Consider the following 23,747-nt stretch of genomic DNA (forward strand, 5'->3'; position numbering starts at 1 on the left):
GAACTCACTGCGTTTCAGTTGTCGATCAAGAAGAAGGCTTTCCGTTTTATCGGTATACTTGGATCCAAGGCGAATCATGGAACCAGGAACAATGCCAATTTTCATCAGATCTTCGAGAAACTGATCCAGAGCGTGGTTTGTGTAACTTAACACCATTACGCGAGTACCAGGGTCTGACAGGAGTATCATGGCCGCCAACGCTCCGACGAATGACTTGCCAGTACCTAATAAAGCTCACTGTCAGATGACTTCTTCCGCCGTCGTGGGCATCGAATAGGACAAGGGTGGTCGCTGCGAGGCCAAAAGCAGTTGAGGGAAGATTTCCTTACCAGGAGGACCTTGAATAAGAGCTACAGCACTATTCAACGCATGCAACACCGCCTTGTTCTGTGATTCATCGAGAACGAAGTGCCGTGATCCTAGACCAAACCATCGACGCTGTGGGCGATACTGTGTGCGTCCTCCACCAGCCAGTAGGTCCTCCAATTGCCTCACGCAAGCTTGCACAGAAGCAGACAGAATCGGAGGGGAGCACGAACTATCGTCGCTGTTGGTATCCAATCGCAGAAGACCTCCTTCAAGAGGCATCTCGGTGATTTCCTGTAAGCATTCCAGCACCGGCTGATAGGCGAAAACCGGGGTATGAACCAAGACGAAGCGAAGGTTGGCAGGTGACTGGAGGGCATCCAACGCCCTAGCAGTGGCATCGCTGCTAGTGAACTGTAAGACAATCACAGGAGGCGACTTCATCAACTGATCAACATCTCGAAATACGAAAGCGAAGGCGATGATGTGGTCGTCTCCGCAAAGGGCGCCGAAAGATTGGTGACGGAGGAACGCCTTGTTGTTCTCAAGAAACTTCTTTCGCTTGGCCAGGTTCAACGACTTGAAGGTACCTGGCATGGCTCGGCAGCTAAGAAGCACTGCGCAACGGCGCCCTCGTTTCTCGTCGCCGGTGTCAATACCGATCGGGAGCAGTCCGCCGAGGATCTGAGAATTCTTCTTGCCTCGCTTCCGTCCGATCGCCACCTTCAGGTCATCGCGCAGTTCGCCGAGCATGTCCTCACGCAGGAGGCGGAACTGGTTGTCGAGATGAATACGCGGTCTTTCGGAGGAGTTGGCGGCCGCGACTTCAGACGCGCGTCGATAGAATGGCTGTGCGCCCGAGTAGAATTCGTCGCTGGTAGGAAAGATTGAGATCTCTCGAAAGTTGGCGAAATCATTGTCATGACGGCCACCGGCCGTCTCGGGGTCATCATCGGGCGAGGTCGTGGCCCTGAGGGCGAGAACCTTCTTGATTCTGTATAGAAGATCCCGAGTCTTATGGTCCTGGGCCTCCCGGAACGGCTTCAGCTGGAGGGCTGACGTGATATCGGAAATAATGTCGTTGTAGTCTTCCCCGGGAAGGCTCGCCAGCTCCAGGCACAGCCAGGCAAAGATATGAAGGTTCTCCCCGCTGAGCTGAGACTCTTTGTAGGCATTGAAGAGATTGCCCCAAAGGATGGGAGGCTGAACGACAAGTAAGAGAACCTGGCGAAGAAGTTGGCCATTGTACATCAGCTTCACTCCAGGATCGCTCATGTAGGCAATGAATGGTATGACGTGGTAGTTGATGAAAGAGACCGAAGAATCGACACGGAGGCTATGCCGAAGAGCATTCTGCGCGACATCCCTGGCCGTAATTATCTCCAAGCATGCAGCAGGTGAGGCGTTCATCCTCACTGCTTCGAGGAAAAGTCGCGCATCGGCAGCCGTTGCGAGCACTCGTCCACCCTTGGTGACGTCCCCAAACACCTTCAGCAGACGAGAAGCACGACGAGGATCGGGCTGATGAGCTTGACTGGCGGTCATGATTTCAGACGAGGCAAGTTCCCTTGGGCACGGCCGTCACGCGAAGGTTGGTTCGTGATATCGAAGATAACAGAAATTGGAGTGTATAGTTCCAGTGAGAGATTCCAGAATGACTGCTTGGTCTCAGAGCATAAGACAGTAATTCGACAACGACGCCGAAGGAAACATTTGACGTTGCTCTGGCGGGGTTGCGAGTGCTTATCACATGCCGCGCAGCATCAAGCAGGCAACTGAAGGTTAGGCTTTAGCTTCCAACAGCTTTGTTGGGGGCAGCTTGAAATGCAAGTAGAAAAAGTCCCGTGGAATTCAACCGAACGTTGATCTGGGCCGCCGTTGGTTCCGCGGTTGGAGCGGTGGTCGGCCTCCTGCATGAAAGGCCTGTGACTGGCTCATCATCTGCCTCCAAAACCTTCGGAGGGTGTTCGGGTGGCTTCTCATAAAGAGCGCACGACACATAACATTGTTGGCGGGTTTCGGTCTTATTGCCTCTTCAATCATTTTGCCAATAACCAAACACCAGATGAGGGGCAATATGTACCGACGCAACCACCACTGGCGACGTCCTGAGTTAGAGGAATCGTCGCCGGCTCCGCCCTTTGGCCGTCTCATAGAGTCTGTCACCATCGCGGACTTGGGGATACGAGCGAAGGCGTATGTGTCGTCTGCTCGGATCACAGGCTGCGAATTAGTTGCCTCATACAACTGGCTCGACGAAGGAAGTCCAACGATCATGGTTCCAGGTGTGTTGCAACGCTTCTGGCACTGACACTTGCTAATTGACCAAGGTGCACCAGCTAGATGGACTCCGCTTGCGGATCCTGTCAGGCTGCGGGAAGACGACGGAGTTTATTACCGCGATAAGAATGCCGCTCGATACCCAGATCACCCCATGGAGCCTGCAGTCCAAGCCGTCTTGGAAATGCACCCACGGCCTTTTGGGAAACAAGTGGATATTGTCGCGTGCGGTAGTACTCTCGGCAACCTCCTTCGTTTCGTTCGAGGCGACGAACGGCCGTTCCGCATGCTGGTTTGGCGTGTCGGTAGCGTGGTACACCTGATCCGCCGAGAAAACTCCCCCAAGGAAACCATTCCGAACGTCAAAGGCTACGGGCATACTTTCCCAGAGGCCTATACAACTTGGGATTCTGGGGTGCGCAACTCGGCATCTCATCAAAGAATTCTCCGGTATGACTTTGGCGGTCTCGGTTGCCTCGTCCGACACGAAGGTGACGGTTACCTCAAGGAGAAAGTCGGGCGAATGCCAGAACAACCAAAACAGCCCTCCAAAGGTTCGCGAGGCTCCGTCGATGAACTCATCGCCAGCTTCGGTGGCAACAAGATGAGTTCAGCGGCTCTGAACGGCTCATCTCGGCTCAATATACAGCCCGGCGGCTTCGAAGTGCCCCAGACGGCAATTTTCGACCTCAAGACGAGGTCCATCATGCGAAAAGGTCAGGACTTTCTCGGCGAAGAGATTCCTCGAATGTGGGTTGCGCAGATCCCGAACTTCGTTCTGGCATACCATAACCGTGGCACATTCAACGACATCGAGGTCTTGGACGTGTCTGCGAAGATGGCGCAGTGGGAGGAGGAGAAGAATAAGGAACTTTCTCAGCTCGCCGCTCTTCTGCACCTTATCATCGACCTTGCGCTGTCCAGAGCAGACCAGAAGATGGAGATAAGTCGTCAGAGGCCCAGGGTGCTAGATGTTCACGCTCAAGTACCAGGATTGTCTCCTGTGTGCTCGTTGGAGGTGATGGACAGATGGAAGGAGTGGTTGGGGTCTGAGACGATGAGCAGTGAGGACGAGAACAGTGACGAAGTGGGAGGAGGCGAGTTAACTTGGAGCGATGGAGATGACGATTGTGGCGACTATACTGCTTGTTCACAAGAGTGCTCGTACTGCGGCCGTTGCACGTATTGAAGCCGTGTCGTGCTGTTAGCGGCGATGTTTTGACGAGGTCTGTATCGCTTGAGTTAGTTCATTCTCGTCTCATGCAAATCGAACTGGCGTTCTTCGCCACAGTTCCATGAACGCGACCAACCAGATGAACCAGGAGTGCGAGGCGATGTGACGCGCTTCGCGACGTATGCCACCACAACAATTGGTGAAGAAACGGAACCCGCGCGACAACGCGATCAGCCGCGGTCACGTGCAAGTGTTCGGGTGTGGATTAGTCAGTCCCCCCACCCACGGTGAGGACACATCGGTGAGCATTCTCCTCACCGAGGGCATCGTCGGAATTCCGCCTACGCCCCAAGCACATGCATTTGCACATCTGTTGAAAACCCTCATGTAATATTTCCAGTGTTTTGGTTTAGAGTGTTTAGTTGGACACCCGCGAGATCTTGGACCACGTAGTTTCACTAGTGTTACCATATAGCTAGCCCCGGATGAGAGATGCCCTGCGGTGTTGACTGGACTTGCGCGTATCTCACGTATTCTTCAACTCATTGGGGCATATCTCAACCTTTTTTTAATATGCGTCTATCTCGAGAGGTTCCCAACGGCTTGCCAAAAGCTGACACGTCGGCCGGGCGTTCACTGCCGGAGGCCCTCCCGGAGCTTCAGTTGAACTATGAACAGCATGCAGCAGACCCTGAGGGTTACTAATGGCTTTGGTAATGTTCTCAGGGGTCAAATTAGAGGTTTGGACATGTTTGCGCCATATCCGCTGAGTCCTTCGTTGGTTATGATTTTCTTAATACCTTTTTTGTGCACTTTTAATACTGAATCAATACCGGCATGATGATAATCACATCAACTTCTGGACTGAACTTCTGGAACGATACTCAAATCATTGAATCAGCAACCTTGAACGGATATATGTGTATTTATTATTGATGAAGGGTATTTGAAGCAATCCGAAGTGATACTCGAAGCTGGTCAGCCTCTAGGCTGATCTCTGATGCGTGAAAGCTTAAGCAGCGCCCAGCACTTGAGACCCCCGCTCGGCTTTTTTGCTAGGTACTTATTTACACTTCATGAGTCGTCGGAGCCCCAAACAAAGTTCCTCGATGAGGAAGTCACTCTGAGAATCGAGTTTGCAATCATGTCACCTGCAGTCGATGGTATAGATATCCGCGGGCAAGACCGGGAATGAGGCCGAGCGCGACTCTCCGTCGCCGCAGCGATACCTCCTGGTCATTAAAAACAATCACCAAGGTGGGTCTCTACTTCCTCGACTTCATCGACGCGACTCGAAATCACATCACGCCTGCCATCAACGAAGATACCCAGGTAAGCTGAGCTGAAGAAAGGAAAGACGACGGCATCACGGAAGGAGCGCTGCTAACGGGAATGGAAAGTGGAAGAAGCAAACGGTCAAAAAGGCGGCCGCGACCTCCCAAGACAAACAAACCTGCAGCAACCCACCGCCACGACCAAATCAGGACACGACAGCCCAAGCAAAAGCAATAGGTTTGACAGCAAGGTGACTGTGGGATTGAAAGGGAAAAGAAAAACTTTTTCTCTTCATGTCACTCATCACCATCTGCTACCCTACCTTTACAATCACCAGTACCCTACCTTTACAATCACCAGTACCCTACCTTTACAATCACCAGTCTCACCATCATTCATCAGCATTCCACCGCTAGTTCTTTGTTCACGCGCTACAAAGCTCCGATCCAAGATAGAGTCGCCAAAGTCACCACCTCCATCCGCCCTTCTCGAGATGGCTTTTTATTATCCTCAGACGTCGGCGCCCGGACAGTTTCCAGTCCAGGTCCCGGTCCCTAATGAGTTTCGGGCCCCGCAGCAGAACCCGTACGGCGCGCCTTCGATAGCTATCAGCCCGACGCCCGCCTACCTCAAGCAGCTGCGTTCCATGACCCATCACCGCGATATTTTGGCCAAGAGCGGCTTCGTCATCGCCCAGCTCTCACATGCCGAGTTCGACAGGAAGAGGCGTTGCCAGCGGTGTAATGTTCGCTGTGAGTCACCTCTCTCTCTCGATGCTGTATTGGCCCATCTGCTCACACGACACAGGCAACAACGGAGGCAACAGAGGCAAGCCGGACGCGAGGGAAGGACGGAATGGGAATAAGAAACCCTTCCAGAAATCACCCGCGCCCAAGGCCCAACGTCAAGGTGTCCCCATTCCCGGCGTCGACGGTCCCGACAAGGCCAGGGACGACAAGGACGACAAGCCGCGATTAAAGTGCCAGTACCACACCGGCCATGTCGTTCGCATGGTAGGCGCAATGCTTCATCCTCTTTCTGCTTTCTCTAGGCTAACATGCTCAAGCACTGGAACTGCTGTCGGAACTTCGTCTCCGCACCGGGATGCACCTTCGCCCCAGAGCATCTCACGAGGGTATACTCGCCGCAGGAGCTCCAAATCCGCTACCAATTCCACAAGACGCCGGTTGCACAGCTCTTCGACTTCAACCCCGCCCCTCTCATCTCCTTTTCCTCGGTAGACTCTTACACGCCCTCCGGCTCCAGAGAAACCCGCCAGGCGGTCGCCCTTGACTGCGAAATGGGCGTCGCCTTCGACGGCGAATCGGAACTCATTCGCCTCACCATGATCGACTACTTCACCTCCGAGATCCTCTTGGACAGCTTGATCAGCCCGGCCGTGCCAATGCAAAACTACAACGCCCGCTACTCGGGCATTTCCAGACAGGACATGGATGAGGCCCGCAGAAAGGGTAAGTGTGTTCACGGTGGTTACGCTGCCGCGCGGGAAGCCGTCTGGCGATGGGTCGGTCCCGACACCGTTGTTGTCGGTCACGCGGTACACAACGACCTCGCCTCCCTCCGCTGGATTCATCCGCTCGTGGTCGACTCTCTCGTGCTCGCAACCGCTGCCAAGGCCGAGAAGGACAAGCGGGAGGCAGAGGAGGAGGAGGCGCGCAAGGAGGCCGAAGAGGAGCAGCAGATAATTGAGGCGCTCCATGCAGCTGCAAGAGCCCGGGCGACTGGCGAAGATATCGAGGATCTCATGTCTTTCGACGACGAGCAAAAGACCAAGGAACAAAAGAAAAAGGACGAAGAGGAGAAGAAGGCGAAGAAACAGAAGGGCGGCGGCCTCTCGCTGAAGAAGCTGACGAAGGAGCTCCTGGGCCGCGACATCCAGATGGGCAAGACGGGCCACGACAGCCTCGAAGACGCAGTGGCCGCGCGGGACCTGGTCCACTGGTATGTCATGCGGAAGACCGAGGAGCTGCTGGGCAAGAATGAGAACGACACCGTCCCGGGGTTTTGGTAAATAATGGTCGGGCGAGGGAGGAAACGGGATCCCGAGTTTTCCAACATGATGGTTTGGCATGTAATTTCTATCTTAAGGGAGCATTGGCGTTCGTCGGCGAAAGCGGGTTGCATCACGACAAATGGAAGCGCGAGTCTTTCCATTTTTGTTGTTAAGAAACAGATAAATGAGCGGTGTTGGGAAGTTGTCTTCCGATGTAATCAGCGCAATTACCCATCGACTAATTCATGCAAAGACGATATTCCGAAAAGTTTACTTGAAGGCTTCCGAGCGACACCCTCCCTGCCCAGGGAACAAGACGCGGATGAAGGACTTCCGGCGGGTATGGTCGTATGATTCGGAAAACACCCACACATCCCAACATCACCGCCGCAACCACAGTCACGTTCTCGATGGCGTTCAATTTAGCGTTAGAATACCGTTGAATAAAGGACAATGGCATTCGGGCCCGCGACCTCGTCAAAAACCCTGCGGTGTTCTCTATATCCGCCCGCCCCCAATACCAATACGCTCGATGCTTTATGCTTTGACTTTGGTGGCACTTCCGCTTGTTCCATGTTCGTTCCTGGGTACCCTACACCACTACCAGACTGAAGGCCGAGGAAAGACGAGCTCAAAAACAAGAAAATATCAAGGAGGCAATTCGTCTACCACCCAAAAGACACTGTCAAAATCCGCCCCCCGATAGAATATTTGTAAGAGAACCGAAAGAAACCAATGGGTCACCCCTCCATCGAGGAAGACCAGTCAACGCCTCAGAAGAATATATCCCTAAACCTCATCTCTCTCCGTCTCTCTCTCCGCCAAACAATGCCAAAAGGGGGGGCTACAGGGACCAAAAAGCCCAGCCCCGAGGTCATAAGGCTATCAACACGTTCCCCGTGCTAGTCTACTGTATTCCGTGTTTCCGCGCGCGCGCCTGGGTATAATTGTCGTTGCCTATCTCATGCCGTACGTGTCGTATTCTTCCCTCTTCTGGACGGGACTGGTTTCGTCGAATCCCATTCTCGCTCAACTTTAAGAATGTTGCAACGCGCTCGGTGTGGATGGCTCTGCCATGTCCGGATCGGCCGGTCCCAACATGGATGCCTCCATCGATATGACACTTGCCGGTCGGCTACCAGGAGGTGCAGGGCTCAACATCGAGGCCTCCATGGACGCGGTGCTGGCACCCAACGGCGCGGGTCGCCTGTTTGTGTACGCGGGGAAGCCCAAGTTCGTTCCTTGCGGCGAGATGGCGGTGGCAGTTGATGCGCCTGGCGCTGTTGGGGACGTGGGGGAGTAATGGCTCACTACCAGAGGGGGTGGGTGATTTGCCGGGCCTGCCGTCGTTGGCGAGCGAGCTGTCCGAGGGAAGCTGGGGCTGGTCGGGCTAAACAACAACGGAGCCTGAGCAAGAGGCTGCGCAAACATCGGCACCGTACCGGTCGGGGGCGCATGGTTTGGTGGCGGCGGCGGAGGGATGCCGTTTTGCTGTGCGTCGCCGTTCACGAGATTCTGAGCCAGGAGTGGTTGTCCGTCCACAATCATCTCGCTGCCGTCTAGACCCTCAAACTCGTCTTCCTCTGCCACTTCTCCGTCATCGATCTCGGCGTCGCCATTGGCTGGGCCACCATTGACGGCTTGCGGAGGATGAGGGCCGATGTTTCTGCGCGATACGAAGCCCGTGCCGGAGAACCGAGGGGCGGGAGAGTCGCGAAGGCCTTCGTATTCGGGAGAGTTGTTCAGATAGTCGCGAAGCTTGGAAACGCCATTTCCGGAAAAGACGCAGAAGACGCCGCGCTGGTGTTCCGTGAATTCTGCCCTTGTTAGCTTGATCCAGTCTCTAAGTGGAGGAGACATACCAGGTGGAGGAGATCGGCAGAAGGACGAGAACTCTTCTCGAAGGAATGCGGTTACACCAGTCAGACTGAGATGCGTGAGGCGAGGGCAGTAGTTGAGCAGTTTGATGATGCTCTGTTTCGGTTAGCCAAACGCTGCACAGCGAGAATTCGAGTACTTGCCTTCAAGGTTAGGTTGGTACAATAACTCAAGTGGACACGCTCAAGACTGGAGGCGTAGTACTCGTCAATGTTGCCGTTGGCGTCCCGACGTGCGCGGGGTCGGTGGTTGGCGCGAGCAAGCGCGAATACGGACTCGTCGGTAATACTACTACACTTGACGAGGCCGATTCTCTTGAGTTTGGGAAGTTGAGCGAGGCGCATGACCGAGTCGTCGGTCAAGAGCGTACAGCATCCCAGATCAATATACCTAATGCGATTGCATTGTGCGACCAGTGTCTTCACGGCTTGGTCGGTGATGTGGCCGCAGTGGCCCAGGTGCAGGTAATGCAAGTTCTTCCCCAGCTTCGAGATCGCGTTGACGGCAACGTCAGTGATGTTGCGGCACTTGGCAAGCACCAAGTTGCGTAAACGCGGGGCCACCTCGATGATTTTCTGTACGGCCTGATCGGTGAGTCTAGCGCACGATGTCAAGTCCAAAATGCGGAGGTGGTCATATGTCCTGTTTGGCGGTAGGCTGAGGAAGGCATTATCGTCGATCAACTCGCAGCCTGCAAGGCGAAGTTCGCGGAGAGAGGAACCCTTGGTGATAAGGGTGGTAATGGGGTCGTTTCCGATCTGGTTGCACTGGTGGAGGTCGATCTCGAGGATGTTCGGACAGTTCTGGGCGAAGGCCATGACCGCGTTATCCTGCAGCTGGGAGCACTCGTTGAGTTTGAGCTAGAGGAAGAGTCATGTCAGCAAAGTCCACAGCACGAAGCGGTACCGCGATGATCTGGCCCGCTGCGACACCAAGCTGGAAGATGCACAAAGGAAAGAAGCAGACTTACCCTCTTGATGTACTTGCAGTTCTCGGCGAGCAGGATCATGCTTTCGTTCGTGATCATTCGGCAACCCGAAATGTTCAAGCCTTGCAACCTCTTGCAGTGCTGTGCGATGGTTCTGATGGAAACGTCCGAGATGTTCTCATCGCCGGATATATCGAGGGCAAGCAACGAGGAACTGCCTTCCACCAAGGCCGTCAACCCTTGGTCGGTAATATTCTTGCAGTTAGTCAAGGTAAGCCTCTCAACGCGAGTACAGACGGCCAAAGGGATGACGCTGCCGTCGTTGATCTTATCAGCGAGATGATTGGCCGCCAGATTTAGGCGTTTGATGAAATCGCGGTAGGCGAAGAAGGGGTTCTCGAGCTGCAGCGTTTGGCAAATGGAGGAGTGGTTCTTCCAGTTGACGCACGCCGGACGGTGCCAAAGCAAGTCGACCGAGTTCTTTGCCCATCGCTTGCAGGTCAGCATGCAGTTGAAGAGGTCGGAGGGGCCGTTGAGCCTCGCAAAGATGGAGATGAGAATCTCGCTCGGCAGGCGGTTGACGGCGGGCTGGCACGGGTCATCGTTGACCTGCATGTCCTCGATGTTGGGGACTCCCAAGGACGACTGGGAGTCATTGCCGGCGATGAAGAAATCCGACTCCTCGTTGTCGGCAGGGGCGGGGGAGTTTGTGGACGAGGAGGAGCGGGAGTCCGGAGTGACTGACTGGCCAGCCATGATTTCTATTGAGGGGGCTGCGGGCCTCATCATGGGCGACGACAACAAACGACGACGGGTGCGGTCGAGCGAGCAAAGAATCGGTCGGCCGGTCGAGGAGGGAGTCGCGGGGTTTTCGGGCTTGGGGGAGGGAGGGGAGTCGAGTCCCCGATCGATGGAAGAGCGGTCGGCAGCGTCGATGACGGGCGGAGTGTTTGTCGTCGATGTGTCGCGAACCGGCTAATGTCGACAAGCAAATGGCGGGGGATTTGTCACCAGAGCGAGGTTGACTCTATTGAGTAATGGCAGACCGGTCCCACGAGGTCGATGGCGGACGCTGATGCTTACGCCTGACCCACGAAAAATGGTAGTGGAGAGGCTCCGGCGGTACGCTGAAGAGCGTAGGTACGAATAGACGCCTGGAGAGGACGGGACGGGGGTGATCTGGGAGAAGAAGGATGCTCGGTTAGGCTGGGTAGGTACTTTGAAGTGGTCGTATTGGTGGCCGATGACTAGCAGCAGCGGGACGGGGGTTGGAAGTACCTTTTGCTCGTGCCGTGCGGTGCAGCGCTGTGCCGGGCTCGGAAGGGCAGGGCAGCAGGGCAGGCTTGTATTTGTTGTGTGACGGACGAGGCGCCAAGTTGACGACGAGTTTGAGTCGACGTCAGGGAGAGACACGGTGGGTTCGGAGAGAGGAGACGGAGGAGACGGAGAGGAGACGAAAAACGTCAACGTGGGTGTGGAGGCTGTGAACGGAGCCTCTGAACTCAATGACGGACGGCGGAGGGAGCGACGAGAGTTTGTCGTGGGAGCAGCTGCTGGTGTGGTGATTGTGATTCGAGGTTTTCGATGGCACCGCGGCAGTATCTCTCCGATTCGTCTTTGTAGAATCAACGGCAACCAGGAGCCAGCGGAGGCGACGACAGCAGCAACAACGGCAGCGACAGCGACAGCAGTGACCAACACAACTTCAGGGCGAATGACGACGGACGACGGGGATGAGGCTAAGGCGGATGGGGCCTCTGGTGCGGTGGTGGAGGGAGCGACAGCAGAGAGTGACACACCCCTGGGGCGGTTGGGCTTGCTCTGGAACTCGACGGCGGGATCTTGACTAAGGTTGGCGGCGTGCGGCGTCTGGCTGGAGAATGCCCAAGGAAAGGTCGAGGTCGAGGGCGTGCTGTGCTCGGGATTGGAGACGTTGGAGTCGCGGTTGCTGGCGGAGGTGACTCGGCGGAGGTATTCTCTCTCGATGGTAGGAGTCTTTCGTGTGTCGGTCTGGTCAGGTAGGTATGTACCTCTGGGCGTCGTGAGGAGGCACCGGTGACTTTGCAACGCAGCAGCGAAGGGCGAGGGCGAGGGCTGTGGGCGTGGGCGTCCGTAAATAGGAAGAAAAGGGTCCCCGCGTGACCAACTTGCAGCTGCCGGTCTTTCTCTGCTGAGTTCGCGATGCTGATCTTCAGACTGAGGCGGGAGTCCGAGCAAACAGGGACAGCAATCAAGCGGATGAAGCAGGAGTAATGCTGGAAGCCGACCCTTATGCTTGAAAAGAGTCGAATATGCCGGATTTGGTGTTTGTAGTACGGACGAGTAAGGGATTTGCTGATTTCTCGTGTAGTACCTGGCGAACGCGTGGAAGGAAGCACAGTTGCGACCCGACGAGAATGGGAAATCGAATACCGTAATTACTCGAGGGTGACACCGGGAAAAAGAAGTGACAAAGGAAGGAACTCAGGGAGAGTCACGTATCCGTACCTTCCCTTGGAAATCAAGCAGGACAATACTTTCACGTCAGCAACAGCGCTTATTTTCAAGGTACCTTATTTGAGGTACCCAAGTACCTTCCCTCCAAAGAGAGGCTCTATTTACTGGAGGCGCAACTGCCATTTCTATTCGCTGTAACAACACCGGCAGGCACGGTAGGTACGGTGTAAGAGGCCATGGACGAGACGAGACTCCTTCAATCGAAATTCAAGGGAACAACAGCAGCAGCAATGTAACTGGCCGGACGGAGAGAACCGAAACCAGGCGAGAGGGAGACGAGACGATTTCCCCGACACAGAACGTGGGGCCATCTTTTCAGCCTCGTTGAGATGTTCATGCGTGAAGACGGGACCTGGAACTTCGAAATTCAAGATTCGAGGTTGTATGCAAGCTCGACGTGCAATTACGGCACCCAACAGCCCCGGGCCTGCTTATAGCGGGGTTCCGTCCCAGAGCCGCCGGAAAGCGAAACCTTCTCAGCATTCTACATGTATCTTTGACCACTGTGGCTGCCAAAAGATACCTCGACCTCGCTTAACATTGGAGCCGGACGTCACCTCCCGGAAATACGTACATTTCCACATCTGCACCTCGATATTCCAGCCCAAATCTACAACCCAACGAGTCGTCGACTTGTACCTGACGCTATCTCACAAGGGAAAGGGCGACACTGGCTCTGGCATGTACCACGAGTCCTTTTTCATCAAAGTTGCTATTATGGGAGACACGTTTTCGAATTGTCCGCATTCCCCTTTCTTAGGGATATGCGCATATCACAAATCAACATAGGATGCCAAGACGAGAACGAGGCGACTGAGGCGCGATGACGATGCTGGAAATTGGCTCCAAATGACCTCAACTTCCCTCAACCTCCCTCCGATATTGGTCTGTGGTCTTCGGCACGCAGGGTTGACGGCTTTCGGGCCTGGCCAACCTTGTTCTTGATGGAGGGACCATCCAATAATTCGAACCGACTGATGAAGAACAAAAAGACAAAAGAGCGTGATTGTGCCTCGCCTTCGCCTTTTCGGAGACGAAAGCTGCGTTTGATACCCGTCTTCCGCCCTCCGCCCTACGTCTGCCCAACGCTTTGACGATTCAACTCCAACTCACTCGCTGACTTGCTTCAGGGCGCCTCACAAGTTACACTCATCAAAGGACAGCACAGACGTTTCCCGTCTTTCCATTGACAAGTCCGGTGCCAATCTCTTGAATCCTCCTGCCTTACAACACCGTTGAGACGGGATGTCAGGGCCTCGGATGCTGACCATAATGCGGTACGCCCCAAGACGGGTTAGCCAGACCTTCATTCCTGTTTCGAGGTCCCCTTTTCAGATTGCATCTCGGTTTCTTGCTTACTTTTCCTAGTATCATGCCAGGGAGGGTTCATCAAGATGCGGCGTTGGCTCGCCCTACACCTGATACCAAGCAGTCCTGCTCTTCCTGGGTTATCCATGCCTGATTCTCGTCTACCCCCAATAGCAATCCAGATATGGAAGCATTGAACCACTTGTCAAACCGATTCAGTAATTCATTATTCGATAGACGGCATATCCCGCATGCCACTCATTCAATGTCGGGAGGTCGGTGGTCGGAGGTTACGAACAGCGGTTCGCGTCTTCGGTATGTCGTCAAATCGCTGCATCCCTCCCTGGGCGCGATGCCAAGCCGGCCAACACGGGCATGCAAATATGTGAACGAGGGTTCGAATGTTAATCCAGCCCAACAAAATGGACGGCTGCCTACGCTGACGGTCAGTGAGGTTGACTCCCGGGCTTCCGAGGTCCTGGGAGGGAGATACGGTACAGACCGGCCGATTGAGTTGGGCAAAAAGAAGAAAGCTTCGTGAGACCCGGGTTAAGAATAGCAACAACTGGGCTGTTGTTCAACGTGGACAGGGTCCGCGGCTGAGACGCGACGACAATCACCTGGCCTGGTCTCACCTCGTCGTCATTGGGATGAGTCGACGCAGTGTCTTCTTAATAGGTTGTTTATCATAAACAACGAATCTATCGTCATCATGACCGGCGACAGTCGTATGCAGAATACGCAAGCATCTCACCGCAGGAACATCCATCTGCAGGATCGATAAGGTGAAGACCGGTGTGCGTATGCGAGATGTCTTCCGTCGGTAGCCTTCGACTAAAGCCATCTGCAGTAAAAGTGAGCGTCGCTTCGAGGCGCAGCTTGACGGTGTACCGTATCACGGATCCTGGGACGCCGTCACGCGTGGGCGCTTAGACAGTCGACATCATCCTCTCACCTCGGCTCCTCGCCTTATCTCGCAGCCTTTGCCATATCACGGACATGCCGCTTCTTCTGTGCCCTCGTCACCGGTAGAGCTAATTTGCTCAGCCTCGCTGCCAGCCCCGGTGACAACTCGCGGAGTGATTCCTCCTCGTCAGGCCTTGCCGGAAACCTGCACGAAGAATGACAAGTTGCCTCAATCCATGAAAATGCACCAAACGCAGCGAGGCCGTTGCAGAGGTCAAGTGTCAAGTCCGCAGCATCGAATCCTTAGATCGATCACAATGCCGGGGTATTCCTCCCGCTTGTTGGTCCCAAAGCACGGACCATTGATTGAATCCAGGCCTTGGGAATCCCATGAAAAAGGAGCAGCAAATCAGCATTACCGTCCAAGGGTGACAACGTCGCAAACTCTTGCGGCTCTTCCAAGTGGTTGTCTTGGTGAGAAGTGGAGGGTGTGAACTTGACCTGCTGCTGAGTGTGTTCTTCTTCAGGGACCTGAGCTCCGGAGTACGTACCGCTGCACAGGCCACCACCTGCGGAGAATCCCGCACACGTGACAGTCAAGACGTCATTCGGCAGTCCCGCCTCCATGCATTTGCATCGGCCCACCGCTGACAGCCGGCATCATTCGAGCTCTCCAATTGGCAATTGGCCATTTGCATAATTCCATCCGTCACGATCAGACTTCCAATTTGATCTCGACACCACACTCACCGCGACCTCGCCAGTCTGTGCAGCGCAGCAGCAGGAACACCACGCTCAACGATCCCACATGACTAGGCCATGAGTAGTCGCCCTGCCCCGTCGGCACCGAAACCCATCTAACAGCACCCGTCTGCCGTCCTCCCCGCCCGAACGTCCCGTCGAAAAACGATCCATCCGAAGAATCAACGTCTCGATCCTGCACATTTCAGCCCACCTTCGACCTTTCCCCTCCACGATAGCTCCCCCGACGACGACATACCTCACAGGAGCTACCCCAAATGTTCCGCCCGCGCACTCTCCGGGCCCTGCCCAAGGGTCGCCTGCAGCCCGTCCGAACCCCTCGGCGCACCTTCTTCAACCGCCAGCGGTCCTTCGTTCACCAACCTACCGACAAATACAACATCGCCCAGCTGAGTGAAGCCCGCTCCAGCTACGACCGCGACCGCACCTACTTCCTCGCCGCCGGCGCCATTGCCGGAATCATCTCCTTCATATACACGGCCAACAAGCTCCGCAAGGCTCTCGCGGCGGAGAAGAAGCGCAAGGCGGCAGAGGCAGGCGCGGAGGAATCACCCTCCACGGATAACCGTACCGGGATCCAACTCGATTCGTCGGTGCCGAGCGAGACCTTCACCACCGAGGCTGGCAGTAAGCGCAAGGTCGTCATTCACGACGAGGAGGGCAGGGAGCTCGTGCCCACCGGCAACAAGACCGTCCCAAGCTTCCCCCGCACCGTCGAGCTCTCCTCCAAGCACTCCTCCACCTCGCGCGACCCGGAAGCCGCAGCCAATGCTCCGATCGCGGCCTCCGTCCAGGACAGCGACGGCGTCGAGTACACCCTCGTCGGCCTCGGCATCCGCACCGTCAGCTTCCTGAGCATCCAGGTGTACATGGTGGGCTACTACGTCGCCACCCAGGACGTCGCGAAGCTGCAGCACTACCTGACCAAGAAGATCAACCCGATCGCCACGACGCTGGTGCCCTCGGAGCGCGACGAGCTGAAGCAGAAGCTGCGGGATCCCGTCGAGGGCGAGGAGGCGTGGACGGCCCTGCTGCAGGAGGTCGGATGCCGGAGCGCGTTCCGCATCGTGCCGGTCCGCGACACCGACTTCCCGCACCTGCGCGACGGGTTCGTGAGGGCGATCACCCACAGGTCGTCGGCCGATAAGGAGGCGTACGGCGACGAGGCGTTCGGCGAGGCGATGAAGGAGTTCAAGAGGCTGTTCAGCCGCGGCAAGGTTCCGAAGTCGAGGGAGCTGCTGCTCTGTCGCGACGAGAAGGGCGCGCTGGAGGTCATCTTCGACGACGGCAGGAGTTTCGGGCGCCAGAGCTGCGGTAAAGTGCAGGACGAGCGCGTGTCGAGGCTCCTGTGGCTCAATTGGCTGGCCGGTAATAAGGTCGCCTCTGAAGCCGCAAGGACGAGCATCATTGATGGCGTCATGGAGTTCGTCGAGAGGCCTGTCGGCACGGTCGCCGCGCAGGTTGTGTAGATGTGGAGCCATAACTGTAAAATCACCAAGTTTCAACTCACAGCCAGCCGTAGAGTCGCGGAAAAAAAGACATGCATGTATTTATACTGGAGCGCATCGTCGAGGTCTAGAAATACTATCTATCCTCTATCCTCGTTTATCGCATGGTGGTATCTCGTGAATCCAACCGTCCTCCCACACCTATCAAACACTCGGCACCTCGACTACAGCCTGGACGACCTTTCGCGACGCGCCCGTCAGCCTCTGCCGTTGCCTTCTATCGCATCCCAAATTCATTTCGACACGTGACAGGAAATGTGCCTTACGCCTTGAGAGCGTTGGCCTCCTTGAGGAGGTTCTCGAGCTTGTTGCCCTTGAGAAGGCCCTGGATGTCCGAGTTGCCGCCGATGTGCTTCTGGTTGATGTAGCTGTTGGGGACGGTGCGCTGGCCCGAGATCTGCTCGAGGACGTCCTGGAACTCGCTGCCCTCGGCTGGTGGTACGTGTTAGTGTCGGGTGACTTTAGTAGAGAGGGGACGGAGGGGGACGTACAGATCTGGTCCAGCTCGATGACCTTGTAGTCGGCGTTGAGCTCGTCGAGGGTGGACTTTGTCTGGCGGCAGTAGGGGCAGTACGACTTGGAGAAGACGACGACCTTGTTCTCGTCGATGATGGACTGGACCTGCTGCTTGGTGACGGCCATGTTTGCTGCGCTTGGTGTGGAGGAGAAGAGACGGCGGAAGATGAATGACATTTGTCTTGAGTTGTTCGAGATGTCAAAGAGAGGGGGGGAGGGGTTGTCGATGTTTATAAATACGGGAAGGTCAGGTAAAGCAGACCCGGGAGAGTGGGTATTTGTCAGGTTGGAAGGCGGAGGCAGTTACGGTAGGGTACTTCTAGAAGGGCTGCGACGCGGGGCAAGGACGGATGTACTCCTTTTTTTGGGATCTGTGACGGGCAGCAGAAGCACGTTGCGAATTCGGGGGCCGAGTGGATGATGCAATCGGGAATAAATGGCCGCCGGTTGGGTTGGGACTTTTTTTTTCTTCTCTGTAGCGTAGACCCCGCGGCGGCAGAAACGCGGGTTCTTCGGGGGTTCCGTTTTACGGGCGGTCTGGCTGGCGATTTGTGTCACAGGGCGAGACAGGGGACACTGAGTAATCAGGAATGAATGTCATTGAGGCAATCTGTTGCGGGTTGCCGCGGCTGAGTTTTTTTTTTTTTTTTTTGAAATCAATGTGCAGGTTGATTCCATCATGGAATTTCTAATAGCGCAATTGGCAAACTGGGAAGAGCTGACCAATAAAAGACGGAGGCGTTTGTTGGATTTAGAAACTGTAAGAACCTAATTGCGAGGTTCACGCTTGTATCTGTCAGCAATCAGCTCCTGCTGATGAGGTCACTGAGGGCGCATGGCTTTAGTGGCCGTTGCCGCTGGGAAAGGTGAGGCGAAAAGAAAGCGAGGCGATAAGATAGATGGCGATAACGATAAGCCACCCGTACCCATTCAAGTCTATCCATCGTTGTTAATTGCCGTCGTCGTCGGTGCTCTTCGTTATCATCATCGGTATTAGCATCGGTATTGTTACTACCTTACCGTTGCCGTCGCCATCGTTATAGTCATTGCAGGCCTGTAAGGTAGCCCGGTATCCAACGTTGTATTATCATGGCGCAGATAGGTAAGTTACCTGTAAAGCACCCCGTCATCTTGGTCCAAGTGTCTGAACTGTGCATCCAGGGACTGATTGTGCTTTATTCAGGGATTCAGGGTCCTCGTCTGAGGCTACTACAGCCAGAGGAACACACGGTTAGATCTCACCACGTAGATGTCCCGCGTTTAGCGCCCGATCGCATCCTTGGGCATCCGTACAGAATCCAACTCGTGATGGTGCTGGTGATCTCAGGCAAGTCATGTAACACCCCTGTCCGAAATCCGAGATGCCAGCCCAGGCTCTGAACCTCAGCCGCTTCGGTAAAGCTGTCCGTCCGTACGGATACAGCTCAGTTGCAGCAAACAGGGGGCCCCGTCGCTGCTTTGTCCGGCGTCCGGGGGAGGACCTGGAGCTTGCTGATTTCCAGTCCCTCTTGCCACCTGCCACTTTGCGCCAGCTGCCACATCGCCTTTCAGATCCTGTTTCCATCCATCCATCCAATCATCCGAAAATCTTTTGGAAAGTCAACATCTCGAAACTTTGCTGTAGGACAGACAGCATCGCCAAACATCGTCGACTACAAACAACAACCTCTACACCAATCCGACGCCTCGCACCCGTCTAGCGCTCGCTACTTATCTTCCGGTCTCTTCCCCGCCGAGCCAGCCTTCCGCGCCGTTCAGGTACGTTGTCCGAATCGCCTCGTCCTCGATCCCAAGACTGCACCGGACACCTATCCACTTCAGACGCCGTCGCGATCGGCCCGGCCAATGATCACGGCTCCTCCCTCCGCATCCCCGTCATTCGCTGGCTTCCCGGTTTTCCAGAAGCCTCCTCCACATCCACACACATACTTTGACACATTCACGCGCCATACCACGCACCACTCATCCCATAGGGCCGCCGCTACTGCTCACCAACCCAACCCTTGCCCGCCGCTCGCCGTTTGCTGCTCACCAAAGCTGACACCGCATCGTCTATCTCTCCAGTCCTCTCCCAACAGCCTCACCAAGGCTTCTCTCCAACATCCTTGAACCAGGCCGGTGATCGCCCGCCGCGAGCAAAGTCCAACTTCGCCGCATTCCGGCTACCCCACTGCTCGGCGCTCTGCATCTAGCCACCACCTGCGACCTACTGCAGAACGGCCTGATCTGCCAACCCCGCGAGTCGGAAAATCCCAGACGAGGCCATCCCCACGACACCACCATCATCCACATTCATCTGGAGCTTCGCCCGTGACGCACCCTCGAATCGTGTCGTCCGCCGTCGACCCAAGCCTCACTTTCTCCTCCACCCTTCCTCCACTTCCCTCTTTTTTACCCGAGTCTGCGTCCTTAGCTTTAAGGACCGCCTACTCCCGCCAAGGTGGCTTCCAGTCAGCCTCTTCTGGCATCTTCTGGTGCCCTGTCCAACATCACAGCATTGTTGCCCACCACGCTCCAGGTCTATCTCGACAAATCCATCGCGAACCTAGCCACCGTTATCGCTGACTCCTCCGACTACGTCTCCGATAAAACCGGTGTCGATCCGAACATCATCCTCTACAGTACCCTCGGCTGCATACTGCTTGCCGTGCCCCTCACCATGTCTCGATACGGCTGGTCGACAAATCGGGACCAAATATCACCCTACGGTTCTGGCCTCAGCGGCGTCCCCGACGTCAGGGACGAAGACTTTAGCTACATCACCACCGAGGACCTCCAATCGTCGTCCCTTGACGGCTCGGTCCCCACGAGATCGTACGCCCACAACCCTCGACGCTCAAACACCCACGTGCCCGAGGACGATGTTCTGCTCGTCAAGCACAAGGGTGTGACATACCCCTCCAAGTTCCCCGCCTACGCCATCGGCGACGGCAAGCTTCGAGTCCGCGACGTCAGAGACCGAGTCGGAGTTCTGCTGGAGCTTTCGGAGCGTCGCGCGCGCCGCGTCAAGCTCCTCTACAAGGGTCGCCAGCTGAAGGAGCCGGCGGCGCCAGTCCGCGACTACGGTGTCAAGAACAACAGCGAGGTCATGGTGGTGCTGCCCGAGGGCGAGGATCCCGAGAGCAGCGAAGACTCGGACGAGGAGATGGTAATCGTCGCCGGAGATGGCGCCAGCGCCGTTGGCAGCACCGGTGGCACCGACGACGGCAAGAAGCGTCGCAAGAAGAAGGGCCGCAAGTCAAAGAAGGGCAAGAGCAGCAACAACACCAGTCCCCGCGACAGCGCGTCAAATCTCGGCGTCCCGCCCGCCAACGTCGGCAGATCGCCCTCGCCCGTCAGACAAGCCAGCGGACCCCACGCCAAGCTCGATGCCATTGCCACGCACTTCGAGACGGAGTTGCTCCCTCTATGCGACCAGTTTATCGCGGCCCCGCCCCCGGATCCCAAGAAGCGAGAGGATGAGCACCGCAAGCTGTCCGAGACCACGATGCAGCATGTGCTTCTCAAGCTTGACGAGGTGGAGACGGAGGGCGACCAGGAGGCCAGAGCCAAGAGAAAGGCGCTGGTCCAGCACGTTCAAGATGTTCTGAAGCGTCTAGACTCTAGACTGCGTTAAGATACGTTCACGAGATACCCGGCGCGTTTCAGCCCATGGTTTCTTCGACAAGATGATATTACTAGCAAGGATTTGGTTCGCGAGACTTTGCGGGACGCATTGGAGGTTTTCTTCGGCTTTGTGCATCTTTCAGCGAGAATTGCATCTAGAGAGAGACGCCGCGTAGAGGGCGGTCGGCTTTACGTATTGCGGAGGCACGAGTTGGTACGATAGGAAGAAGTCGGTCGTTCAGCTAGCTACCTGATCGAGATGACGAGGCGCATCGTTCGCCGTAGACAGGAATGGTAAAAATGGCCCAAAGTTCTGGGATCTTCGCTCCTACAATTGCGCACATGATGATAATTGCAGCCTTGGAACAGCGATCTGGTTGTGGCGTGTCGTCCAAGCAGGGCTGCAGCGTGACGTGAGCACCGAGGCTAATTCGAGGGTATATCCTGGTCGGTGGGCACTGGCAGTTGCTTAATCAGCTGCGGATAGGTCATTGACGCTGTTATCGTGGAATTAGGGAATGGAAAACCATGGGCGATCGGGGTCTGGCCGGAGTGTCACCCCGCTACCTCCAGCTGCCACACCGAGGTGACCGGCTTCGGGGCGAGGTGAGCGTCGGAAGGCGGGGCCAGCCACGGCCGGTGAATCTGGTAGGTCCCAGCCCTAACCTGCCTCAGGCCTCCACAGCTGCCCTCGCTTGTGCGAGAAAGCGCCATGCCCAATCAGGTTAGGCCGCGTCCCGCAGGTGCACTCACCGCAGAGCGTTGGGCCAATTTGTGTGCGTGTGTGCTAATTTTCTCCGCCAGCCCCGAATTCAAGATTGTCGCGACGGCTTCTTCCAAAACTTCCCATCCGACATCCTACTAACCCCAACGGCAGCACCCAGCCAGCGACAAATCTCTACCCGCCCAGAGGTTTGCAGTTCTCTTCGTCCCTTTCCCTTCATTTCAGCAGAGCACCTCGATCGGTGTCCAAAGGAACAGGAACGATGTCCTCTTTCGAGCCGGTGGTGAGTTCCTCCGTTCCCTTTTTCGAGATTCGACCGAGTGCGTGGGATACGGGCGACATGAGGGTTCTCGCGATGTGTGTTTCTGTGTGTGGCCGGACAGAAAGAGGAGGACACGCGATGCGCAGTGAAGGAGGGCTTCGAGGCATGGAAGATAGGGTCGCCGTCGTCAGCACCGTCAACAACATCGCCGCTTGAATCGAGAGAACCCTCCGCCCTGCCGCCGTTTCGATATTGGGATTCGCAGATCGCTGACTCCAACCTCACAGGTCGTCGTTGACGGCAAGGGCCATCTCCTTGGTCGTCTCGCCTCTATCGTTGCTAAGCAGCTCCTCAACGGCCAGAAGGTCGTCGTCGTCCGCTGCGAGGCCCTCAACATCTCCGGCGAGTTCTTCCGTGCCAAGCGTACGTCGATCCCTCCCCCAAACCCCCACGTCGCACCCAGTCAGCAAGAGGAGGATTATCAGCCTTGGATGAGCAACACGAAGCGAAGGCAGAGGACTGGAGTGGACGTCGACTCGATCTCTCGAACCGAATACTGATGATGGCCCTACAGTCAAGTACCACGCCTACCTCCGCAAGATGACCCGTTACAACCCGACCCGCGGTGGTAAGCTTCCACCCTCCGATGACCCCCTCCCGGCCACAGTCTGACCCGTCTAGGTCCCTTCCACTTCCGCGCCCCGTCGAGAATCTTCTACAAGACCGTCCGCGGCATGATTCCCCACAAGACCGCCCGTGGTGCCGCCGCCCTGGAGCGCCTCAAGGTCTTCGAGGGTGTCCCTCCCCCCTACGACAAGCAGAAGAAGATGGTCGTTCCCCAGGCTCTCCGCGTCCTCAGATTGCAGCCCGGCCGCAAGTTCTGCACCGTCGGCCGTCTCTCCCACGAGGTCGGCTGGAAGTACCAGGACGTTGTTGCTAGGTTGGTTTTGGTTTCTCGATCTTGTGGATGGATCAGTCACTAACGTTTACCCCAGACTGGAGGAGCGCCGCAAGGCCAAGGGTGCCGCTTACTACGAGCGCAAGAAGGTCGCCCAGCGCCAACTCACCGATGCGAAGAAGAACGCCAAGGTCGACCAGAAGACGGCGCAGGCCCTCGAGGCCTTCGGCTACTAAACGTGGCCGCTCCGGAATCCCGCGTCCGAAGAGATCCCAACTGCTGCTGGCACCTCAGGGAGGAGGATAATCCCCACCACCCTACACGGCGCAAGGCGGCGGTAAACGATCATTGACGACACCGGGGTTTCGCTCGCGCATTTCTGTCCTCTTCCTCGTGCTTCCTCATAGATTGGCGTGGCGGTTCAAGGGAAATTCTTCATTTGCTGATGGCACAATGGGCTGGTCATTGGAAGGGTGGGGGGAACCAACCAAAACACACATTTGGGGGGGAAAACTACTGCTTTGGTGAGTCTCTTCCCGTGGGTTTCAGGGAGGGGACTTCGCTGGGGAATTGTTCGTGTTCATCTTGATCGTCGCTCTTCTTTTCCCCCCCGTCCGGTTCATAAACAAAAACCTTCCCCCCTTCTCGCAATAAGTCACACAAACACAAGAGAAATCAATCAAGATGATTCATGTCCAACGTGGGATTTCATTTGCTTGGTAATGCGGCGGTTCGGTAAAAATGGGTTCTGGGCATCCTTGAATTTTTTACGGTACAAACAAAAGAAACGATGGTCAACGGTCACAATACCTTTTTTTCAAACTGTTCCCTCTTTCCCTCGAAGACGACACCAAAAGTAGTTCCTCTCCCCCCTAGATGCTTTTACCCCCAACCCCGACTGTTTTC

The 23,747-nt window shown here is 55.9% G+C and overlaps 7 protein-coding genes across 7 annotated transcripts; 4 read left to right on the top strand and 3 right to left on the bottom strand.

Moving 5' to 3' along the window:
* Nucleotides 1-240: 240 nt before the first annotated feature.
* On the bottom strand, nt 241-1,851 carry CkaCkLH20_12629 (helicase required for RNAi-mediated heterochromatin assembly 1; the record flags this gene model as incomplete). The annotated part of the gene is made up of 1 exon (XM_038895342.1): nt 241-1,851. One exon carries the CDS (start codon nt 1,849-1,851, stop codon nt 241-243), a length of 1,611 nt encoding a protein of 536 aa, XP_038739291.1.
* Nucleotides 1,852-2,371: 520 nt separating this feature from the next.
* Nucleotides 2,372-7,067, top strand: CkaCkLH20_12630 (3'-5' exonuclease; the record flags this gene model as incomplete). The annotated part of the gene is made up of 5 exons (XM_038895343.1): nt 2,372-2,591; nt 2,637-3,536; nt 5,575-5,787; nt 5,843-6,048; nt 6,102-7,067. The coding sequence occupies 5 exons, from the start codon at nt 2,372-2,374 to the stop codon at nt 7,065-7,067; spliced, it is 2,505 nt and encodes an 834-aa protein (XP_038739292.1).
* Nucleotides 7,068-8,184: 1,117 nt separating this feature from the next.
* On the bottom strand, nt 8,185-11,922 carry CkaCkLH20_12631 (putative F-box domain-containing protein; the record flags this gene model as incomplete). The annotated part of the gene is made up of 6 exons (XM_038895344.1): nt 8,185-8,439; nt 8,487-8,866; nt 8,912-9,023; nt 9,107-9,787; nt 9,898-10,830; nt 11,026-11,922. The coding sequence occupies 6 exons, from the start codon at nt 11,920-11,922 to the stop codon at nt 8,185-8,187; spliced, it is 3,258 nt and encodes a 1,085-aa protein (XP_038739293.1).
* Nucleotides 11,923-15,584: 3,662 nt separating this feature from the next.
* On the top strand, nt 15,585-16,796 carry CkaCkLH20_12632 (chalcone-flavanone isomerase; the record flags this gene model as incomplete). Its single annotated transcript, XM_038895345.1, has 1 exon — nt 15,585-16,796. The coding sequence occupies one exon, from the start codon at nt 15,585-15,587 to the stop codon at nt 16,794-16,796; it is 1,212 nt and encodes a 403-aa protein (XP_038739294.1).
* Nucleotides 16,797-17,097: 301 nt separating this feature from the next.
* Nucleotides 17,098-17,528, bottom strand: CkaCkLH20_12633 (glutaredoxin; the record flags this gene model as incomplete). Its single annotated transcript, XM_038895346.1, has 2 exons — nt 17,098-17,267; nt 17,327-17,528. 2 exons carry the CDS (start codon nt 17,526-17,528, stop codon nt 17,098-17,100), a joined length of 372 nt encoding a protein of 123 aa, XP_038739295.1.
* Nucleotides 17,529-19,848: 2,320 nt separating this feature from the next.
* On the top strand, nt 19,849-20,967 carry CkaCkLH20_12634 (BAG domain-containing protein; the record flags this gene model as incomplete). The annotated part of the gene is made up of 1 exon (XM_038895347.1): nt 19,849-20,967. The coding sequence occupies one exon, from the start codon at nt 19,849-19,851 to the stop codon at nt 20,965-20,967; it is 1,119 nt and encodes a 372-aa protein (XP_038739296.1).
* Nucleotides 20,968-21,943: 976 nt separating this feature from the next.
* On the top strand, nt 21,944-23,077 carry CkaCkLH20_12635 (60s ribosomal protein l16; the record flags this gene model as incomplete). Its single annotated transcript, XM_038895348.1, has 5 exons — nt 21,944-22,042; nt 22,231-22,366; nt 22,518-22,571; nt 22,625-22,883; nt 22,939-23,077. 5 exons carry the CDS (start codon nt 21,944-21,946, stop codon nt 23,075-23,077), a joined length of 687 nt encoding a protein of 228 aa, XP_038739297.1.
* Nucleotides 23,078-23,747: the final 670 nt, after the last annotated feature.

The sequence above is a fragment of the Colletotrichum karsti genome (genome assembly GCF_011947395.1).
Source record: "Colletotrichum karsti strain CkLH20 chromosome Unknown Scaffold63, whole genome shotgun sequence".
NCBI classification, from domain to species: Eukaryota; Fungi; Ascomycota; class Sordariomycetes; order Glomerellales; family Glomerellaceae; genus Colletotrichum; species Colletotrichum karsti.